The 9,648-nt window shown below is 36.9% G+C and overlaps 1 protein-coding gene across 1 annotated transcript; it reads right to left on the reverse strand.

Moving 5' to 3' along the window:
- Nucleotides 1–4,635: 4,635 nt before the first annotated feature.
- On the reverse strand, nucleotides 4,636–7,298 carry phlda3 (pleckstrin homology-like domain, family A, member 3). Its single transcript, XM_084098531.1, has 2 exons — nucleotides 6,530–7,298; nucleotides 4,636–5,386 (listed from the first exon to the last, which is right to left on the reverse strand). Exon 1 carries the CDS (start codon nucleotides 6,913–6,915, stop codon nucleotides 6,532–6,534), a length of 384 nt encoding a protein of 127 aa, XP_083954657.1. The 5' UTR covers nucleotides 6,916–7,298; the 3' UTR covers nucleotides 4,636–5,386; nucleotides 6,530–6,531.
- Between the last annotated feature and the right edge of the window lie 2,350 nt (nucleotides 7,299–9,648).

The following is a 9,648-nucleotide window of genomic DNA, read 5'->3' on the forward strand; positions in this document are numbered from 1 at the left end:
TAGTTTGTGGGGGGGTTGGGGGGGAGATAACCTCCCCAATATTTATACCATGATCACATGAAAAGGAGGCATCAGGAGGCATACCCAAACTTCAACCCCCCCAATGTTCAAACCAAATCTACGCCCTTGTTTTGGTGTACAGATGACAACATAAAACAATCCCCGTTCACGGATCAGCGAAGACTAAAAACGCTGTATTATTCATGCCAGGCCAGTAGATGGTGATGTCACTTTGTAAAGAAACACTACGCACCTATAGACTGAACAATACCAGAGCCCGTCTACGGAGAGCCTGCGCACTCCCTATTAAGTCCTATTGTACCGAATTTTAGTTGTAGTTCCACCAGAGTTCCACTGGGGGCGATCGCCCATGAGTGCAAAATGAATGGGAGTCTATGGGGCTAGACGGCTAAATTTGTCTCTTTCAGACGATTGCCGTTGAGAAATCTCAGATTTGATTGTAGGTTTTGCAAGTTCAACATGGGTTATAGGTCGAAAGTTGAATGAACGAGTACTTATGTCCTTTCGATTTCTTACAGGTTGAGTTGTTGTTGCCCATAACACGCTAGCATTCTGCTAATGAACGCTGATTACGACCAGAGATACCGCTTGATGGCATCGTGGCATCCGAAGCGGGATCAGAAACAAACAAAACAAAAACTCTTCTAGCACGTGTGTTTACCTGTGTCAGCTGTGTTGTCGATGCCTCGAGAGAAAAGAAAGTGCAGAGCGCGAAAGCACCAAAGTGACTGAAGGACTGCCGTAAAGCAGTATCTCTGGTCGTACGATGTGTATGACGTCATTGACACTTTAAAAGACTTTTTAAAGCAAATAAGTGACTCTAAATCTAACACCCAGCAATGTGTAATTTCTTTGCATCTCCTTTCGAATACAATATTCAAATTACTAGACAAAAAATTATATCCTGAGAAAAGTGGATTTTGAGGGGTATAGCGCCATAGACCTCCATTCATTCTGCACTCGCCTGCGAGCGCCCCCGCATGGACAGAGATGTGTTACTGCAGCCAGTCCAGAAACCGGAAGTAACCAGAGAGTGCCAATTCTCTCCCTATTAGACATTCTCTGACAATACACATGTGCATGAAGTCACCATTTTCACAAATTGACGTTTTTGTAGTTTACATGGAGACGATAACGTGCACTTTGAAACCCGTCTTCAAAACTTTACGTTTTCAGGCGCCCAAAAAGCTGTTGACATATAAATGAACGGACAAAACGCATAAAACGTTTTCCGTTTTTAGTTGAAAACAGTGTAGTGTAAATGCCCACAGTTACTTCTCTGTAGACGCATGTCCTTCATGCAGTGTTTATGCAGAGCTCAGCTGCTGAACACACTTCACATGCACATGTGATGCTCTATTACTGCAGGGCACTTCCCTCATGATCCTGTGTGTGTTTATGGGTGTGAAGCCGTTTCCACACAGACTGACTGCCATAACACAAACCGCAGAGACACACCTTGGGAAAAGATGCCACAACATGTCCGGATGCAGGCTTAAGCATTATGTAACTGTGAGAGACTTGAGTGTCTGTAAGTGTTTGTGACATTGAAGGATTCATCTGAGACAAACTTACCTACTGCCGTACAATTGCTTTGAACTCCATTGTGAGATCAAATATTTAGAGTGAATCAATAACTACACAGATCCTCATTTATGGCTCTTATCTACTTGCCACAGAGCAAATTAAAGCGTAGTAACTTCCACAGAACTATTAGTAGCTCATATACACACACTTTTTTTCTGAAACTGCTGTCCACAACGCAGGAAAGCCACTGCATGTGTCGAGGTCGAGCGGACTGTGAGCAGGCTCTTGTTCAGGTTTTGCTGCCAGACTGCTGAGTCATCTCAAGACTGTGGCTTTTTTTAACAGAGCCTCCTCAGTAGCTCCGGCTCTGGGGTTTTCCACACACACAATCTGCCTATTATTGCAACACCACAGGCACAGCCCAGGGCACTGAACGGCCTGGAGACCAGAAAATACAATATGGCAGGAGCCGTGCTGCGACCCACAGGGTGACTACAGTGTTTAATGCTGCCTACACACTCAGTAGGGAACATCAGTAGAAGTTCACTTCACTTGAGAACATATGCTGATTTGTGTCATGACACACAGAGAAATGCATGTAATACATATAAATTAGTGTTTAATTGTGATTATTTAAAATTTAGTGTTTAATTGTGATTATTTAGTATATTTACTATTTTAATATTTTAGTCCATATTACCGTAATAACTTGTTTTAAATAATATATTGAATGTTTTTGCTTGGACTAGGGGTTGAGTGGCATTGTTTTTGGTTATTGAGTGTGTATGTGGGTAAGGGAATTGGAGGTGTTTCTGAACTTGTTATGTTAAGTAGGTCGTTGTATGGTATTTTGTAATTAATAGATATTGAGATTATTGATTGATTTTATTGTCTGTATTGATTTTTGTTATGCATGTTGTCTCGATTTCTATTGCTGCTGTAACACCTTAATTTCCCCTCGGGGATTAATAAAGGAAGTCTAAGTTAATAGCATCTAACATAAAAGTTTGTAAATACATGTATGTGTGTATGTATGCATATAAATATGCAATTATGTATGTATATTAGTGATGTCAAAATGATTAAATGCGACTAATCACATCTAACATAAAAGTTTGTAAATATGTGCGTGTGTGTATATGTATATATATATATACAGTGCAATGCATAAGTGAATACACCCATGCTAAAGTTGACTAAAAAGAGGAATAAAAAATCATATTTTGGAAATTGAACTTAATGCCTTAATTTAAAAAATTAGGAAAAATCCAACCTTTAAGGACACCAATTTTCTTTGTGAATGAATAATGTATCGTAAACAAATAAATGTTCTTCCTTAAAATACATGGTGCATAAGTGAGTACACCCCTATGTTAAATTCCCATAGAGGCAGGCAGATTTTTATTTTTAAGTATTTTTTTTTATTTTTTTTTAGGATACTATGCATCCTGATAAAGTTCCCTTGGCCTTTGGAATTAAAATAGCCCCACATCATCACATAGCCTTCACCATACCTAGAGATTGGCATGATTTTATTTCAGTTAGCCTAAAAGCTAGTTTGATTTGCATTGAGAGATGATCTTATGGAAAGTACCCCATGCCAATCTCTAGGTATGGTGAAGGCTATGTGATGATGTGGGGCTATTTTAATTCCAAAGGCCAAGGGAACTTTATCAGGATGCATAGTATCCTAAAAATTTTTTTTTTTAAATACTTAAAAATAAAAATCTGCCTGCCTCTATGGGAATTTAACATAGGGGTGTACTCACTTATGCACCATGTATTTTAAGGAAGAACATTTATTTATTTACGATACATTATTCATTCACAAAGAAAATTGGTGTCCTTAAAGGTTGGATTTTTCCTAATTTTTTAAATTAAGGCATTAAGTTCAATTTCCAAAATATGATTTTTTATTCCTCTTTTTAGTCAACTTTAGCATGGGTGTATTCACTTATGCATTGCACTGTATATATATATATATATATATATATATATATATATATATATATATATATATATATATGCATACATTTACAAACTTTATGTTAGATGCGATTAATCGCAATTAATCGATTTGACAGCACTTTATTGACAGCATTTTTTTCAGGATTCTTTGATAAATTGAAATGTCAAAACAACAGCATTTATTAATGCATTTTCGCTGAATATAAGTATTAGTTCTGGCAGTGTATATGAAATGTGTGTAAAAATAAATTATATAATTAAAATATAAATAATATATAGAATTGTAAGTTTATAAATATACATATACAGTACATAAAATACGCAAATGAATATATACATATTTAAACATTTATTGTAATATAATTTGTCATACTCAAAACCCCTAAATTAGTTCATAGTATCAGCTGCATGTCTAATATGAAGATTTGAACAAATAATATATACAAATAATATGAACAGTCGCAAAAATTGCGTAGAAACAACAAAAATATAAACATGTTCGGCCCTCCACTTTAGTCAAACCTTGTGTCGTATTCCTTTTTCGTTTACAGTACTTTCGAATGAACCTATACACTAATATTATATGGTTGTTGTTTGTATTTAGCACTGTTTTCCCCCTGCACGCCGTTATTGGGTTGCGACCCCCTATGAACCATATGTGAAGATTTCTGTCCGACACGAACTGACCTCTCTATGCGAGACCATCAGATTCTTAGTGAACAGATCTTTCACAGTCTGTCATTTAATTTCGCCATTTATCAAGCTACGATAACAAACTGGTTGTGGCACGTTTGAGATTAATCCTATACTTCCCTTCACACCTGGTTTTGCTAATGCAGGAGTGCAGCACTTAACTTCCACAGTTCCTGCGCAACAGCAAAACACATTCATCCTGACGAAAAAGCCCTGTTTGACAACTTCTTAGACGGCCTCTCAGTGAAACTGACAGGAAAGCAGGCAAGGCGGGACAATATTAGTCAGTGAGGCCATTGTCGGGGCATGTGCCGCACAGGCACTTGATGTTGAACAGACTGAGACTCGCCTTCAATACTGTTTCCAATTTGCTATAAGCTGTTGACTTGGGCCTCAACAAACCAATTAAAATAATTCAGATTACAATGCCACAAAATCATCCTTTTTTTTTATTTGGACAATGTGTACCTAATGACATAATGAGCTTTGTGAAACAAAAATTAAACACTTCCTGTGTAATCATTTGTAACCATCAAACGTTTGGGTATGTAGGCAGAATATGGAGAAAACTGTAGCAATAACAGCATTGCCCAATGGAAAACAAAATAAAAACACATCCATCAAGTTTTCCATGCACTCGGGATGCATTCCAAGGGAAAGCAGTCTGCTGTGCTTTTCCGTGCGATTGAAGAACCTTTACAAGGGAATGAATCCAAATTCCTTGTTCAAATACTTATGAAATGTTAAAGAGTGCAGTTGTGAGTCATACTTCATCTATGGCTAATGTCTCCTGAAGCAGCATCATGCTTTCAGTTATAATACTGAGTGTGAGTCCTCCATTTCACGCGAGGTAAGAACGTCCCTTGAAAGTGTAAAGTCGACACCGAAATCCACTCTGGCATTGTGAGGAGTGAAGCATTGAATTATGGTGAAGAGCAATCCATTGGGTCTCTCTTTTCCTGTTGACTTGTGCAGTAAAAGTGCATTAAATCTTTTCCACTGCAGAAATCCATCCAATGTGCCGAAAGGTGTCACTGTGAAAAAAGGTGGAAGTACAAAAGAAAAGATATACGAGTTTTCAAGTTCAGAATAAGCCGTTTCCTTAACAATGGGCCTTCATTTTCTTGTCCACAGTCTCTCTCTCTCTTTCTCTTCTGGATCCAGTGCTGTGTTTGGGCTGAGAATACAATAGTAACACTGCATTAGTGAGTTGTGGAAAGAATTACAGATGGATTCAGTAAATTGACTTTTTCATTCATATCTTTTTTTTCTTGCACAAATGTTGTACATGGCATAAAATCAAATTCTCACAAGCCCCATTTAGTGGATTTCTAATGCTTGAGTGCAATTAAATTACACACTGTACAAAAAGTTGCTACCTAAAATATTTAAGTACAATCAGCTTGGATGTTTAAGTCATTTCAACTTAAATTACATTAAACTGACTTTAAAAAATGAGTTGAATCTTGCATAACTTGGAAAAAAAGTTGAAAATGGCTTAAATTATTTTGATGAGTTAGAGCAATGTAAAAACATGTCATAATTGATCATATAATTTTTAACAACAATATTCATATTGTAATATCTGGTGTGATTTCCCTGTTTAGCTTTATTCAGCTGTTTTTGCTTTATGAATGGGAGCTGGTCAAGCAGGAATGCCTTTATAATGAAAAACAGTGTACAAAATTCCTAGTGGATTTTTTTTTTAAATATATATTAAAATGTGGAACCAAATGTAAAGGATTCTAATGGGATCAAATAAGAATTTTAAAACATCCTATTGAATAATGTAAAAATCCCAAAAGGATGTTATAACTATTTAAATAGTGTGCTTCTGAAACTCTTTAATGAACTGATTAATGACTTGCTAGTGACAATCATTTGGGATCTATTGAAGTTAAAGTTAAAATTGTCTTTTTGATGTTCCACATGAGCTTTATTCCAACTGGAGATAATTGTATTGGGAACTATGCGTTCTAAAAGATACAGCTTTTGTTTTGTGATTGACTTCTAAGCAAATTCCCAATAGAAATGGTTCGAAATTCCATAATGGAATTGGGAATCCCTCCGGTCCTCAGGCAGCTATTTCATGCTGCAAAGCCTCTCAGATCTGTGAAAGAATAATTAAAGCCGTGATTTTCCAAAAGACGTGAACAAAAACGTGTGTCTGTTTCATAGAGCTCAATCCAGTAAATGAAAAGCAGATGCTATTCTGGATAATTGATTCCCGAGAGAACACGCGAATGGTTCTCCATGCTAGGACACACAACCAACCCTTCCAAAATAAATGCTGATCAACATCAAAACCAGTTGTCTTTACCCTCAAAGCTCGACGTCTCCCTCCCCGCAGCTGCCCAGATGTGACAAATGTCTGTTCCTGCCGGTCTGAACGGCGACGCGGTTTTTGAAGCGCACCAGCGCGAGCGCGATCTCCGCGTTCCACGCCGTTCCCTCCTGCTGGCACCTGAAGTCAATCTCCTTCCCGCCGTTCATCACGATGGTGAAGTACACCAGACCCCGTTTATACTCCACACAGTCCAGCGTGGTCATCAGCTCGAAGCGCATCTCTTTGCTGCTCTCGCCTTTACTGTCGTACAGACGGAGTCCTTCCTCTGACAGAACGCAACGCTTCTTCTTCCACAGCTGCAGAAGTCCATTACTCCTCTTCTCCAGATAACCATCCTTCATGACTTTACACTGGTTCATTCTGAATCAAGGTTGGCGTGAAACCAAAATTAAACGTTAATCAGAATCGGCGAAGCGTTCACTGATGTTTTCGCGTAGCGTTAACGAGCGAACATTGCACGCAAACGCGCAAAACCGCTGTGCGCCCACTAAATACAGTATAAGACGCCTTCATTTAATCGTTTAGCTCAACTTTACACGTTTCTGCTGAAATCCCACTAAAGAGCCCGTTCTTGAATATAACGCATCGTCGCTGCATTGCTGCCAGACAGCTCTGTGGCTAGATCAATTTCCGACTTTTATATATTGTTAAAATCTGCTTGGAAGTCCCGCAATCTGGGCATGTTGGTACTTGTTCCTCTGAAAGCGACTCTTCTCGTGTTTCTGAAGGACTCTTCCCCCCCACCCCGTCGTGACGTCACGGGGATTAGTCCTACTTTAACTGCACTCTGGAATGCTTCTGCTGCCTGATAAACATTAATAGCTTACGTCCATTCATGTCCTGACATCTGGCTCAGTCAAAAAACATTTCAAAGGGATTTCTATTGGAAATTCAGTCATAAGTTAGAACCAAAGGATCCTAATGGTAATTGTCTTATATCATCCCAATACAACACAAAATAAAAACTGATATATTTTAGAATAACTTTTGTAGGGTTTCTTATGAAAATTACACAATATCCAATACACTGTGAAAACAAATTATATGATCAATAAGTTATGACTACGTATGTTTTTACATTTAACTCATCAAAATAAGTTATGCAATTTTCAACTTTTTGTTAGGCCTATACAAGATTAAACAAATTTTTTTAAGTTTAAGTTTAATGTAATTTAAGTTCAAATGACTTAAACATCCAAGTTCATTGTACTGTAAAAATTTAAGGCATCTAAAAAAAAGTAACTAATACCAGGTAAAGGGCAAATCTTCACTCTTGTTCAAACGTCAAACTTATTCCATTTAATAACTGAGGCTAAATCTCCCATTAGCTTTCAGTACACTTGCAATTTTTTACACACCAAATCTATGAATGGACACAACCCTACCTTTAAGGTCTGTTGAGATTTTTTTTTTTTTTTTTTTTTGTGTGTGTGTGTGTGTGTGGGGGGGGGGGGGGGGGGGGGGGTGCTCTGTTACATGTGAGACCTAACTTTAACAACATGCCCTCCCAAATAATTTACATACTTTGCCTATAAGTACCTACTACAGCAAAGTCAAAAAGTTATGACAAATATGTGTTTTTACTTTACTTTAAAGCAATTTTCAACTTTTTTTTTAAGTTATTCAAGATTCAACACATTTTTCAGTTTAATGTAATTTAAGTTCAAATGACTTAAACATCCAAGTTGATTATACTTAAAAAATGTAAGGCAGCAACTTATTATTTAGTATTAGTATTTTGCTGTCATAGTTAAAACAATCAAAAGCAATTAATGGCATGTCAATTTATTCATTGTTTGGTGTTTTGTTTTGATTGGTTGATCAAATAAATCCATTATCAATTTAAGGGGACCCAAAAAAAACGAATCAACACATAAAGGGACAGATTCATCTTTATTTTGTGTCTCAGATTCTTCAGAACAGCTGGAAGGGTAACTCATCTGATATTGTTGTCTTTACTGATACAACTCAAATGGAATGATGAACATCTTTGAAAGTCACTGTTGGTCGTGAGAAATAGGCGCTTTTCTCATAGTTAAGATATTGCAGGACATCATTTTGCATTCTGTCCACTAGAGGACAATCTTTACTTCTTCATAACATTTGAAACCAAACTGGAAGGGATCATGCCAGGGGCGTAGTTTGTGGGGGGGTTAGGGGGGAGATAACCCCCCCAATATTTAAATCTATGCATTACAACCCCCCCAATATTTATACCATGATCACATGAAAAATATGCAGAATAAATTTTCAACCCCCCCAATGTTCAAACCAAATCTACGCCCTTGGATCATGCCATGTTGTTTTAAAAGAGTCATGACACACATTAAACATTTAGGTTGTCTTCTTTTGAAATCAGTGTCATCGCTCTAAAATAATCACCTAATACAAAGATGTACTTTGTCTAAATAATTAAAGATTTATGTTGAACATTCATACATTCACTGCTCATTTTTAGAACGAATGCCAGCTACAGCAAGATTTTAATGTTATGAATGAAACCTGCATTAATGGTTTGTAAATATTTGCCTGTCTTTGTCTTTCACAGATGGAATGTGTGTAGGTGGTGCATGTTAATGCTAGGTTTGGCAGGGGCCCTTTTCCTTCCCTCAGTTCAACAGCCATTACACGCTGACAGCCTGAACACGAACAACGTTACTCCCACACAACACTTTGAGTTTTTATTTGTAATGTTTGACAGCTTGAGCATATCCCAATCATTAATTTCACTTTGCTTTATCAGGTGAAAAGTTGAACCAAGCAGGAGTACACTCTTAGAAAAAAAAAAAAAAAAAAGGTTCAATTGGGTTCAATTTTAAAGAACCCTTTATGCCAAAAAGGTTCTATGTAAGGACAAAAGTCTTAAATGATCACAAACTACTTTTTTTATGTTTGTTTATTTTTTAATTGATAAAGTATATTTATGACCTGTTTAATAACTAAAATTGAATCCATATACAAATTAATAAAAAAAATACATAATTTAAACTATATCCATAAAATGATCTTATGATGGGAACCAGGTATATAAAGCACCTGACAGAAACCTTTAGGATTCTGTATAGAACATTTTCTTCTAAGTGTGAACTGTA

This window comes from Abramis brama, assembly GCF_963993115.1.
Source record: "Abramis brama genome assembly, chromosome: 22".
Classification (NCBI taxonomy): Eukaryota; Metazoa; Chordata; class Actinopteri; order Cypriniformes; family Leuciscidae; genus Abramis; species Abramis brama.

What these genes read in the sequence shown, in the direction of transcription:
- phlda3 (XM_084098531.1), bottom strand. Translation starts at nt 6,915, where the DNA reads ATGAACCAGTGTAAAGTCATGAAGGATGGTTATCTGGAGAAGAGGAGT.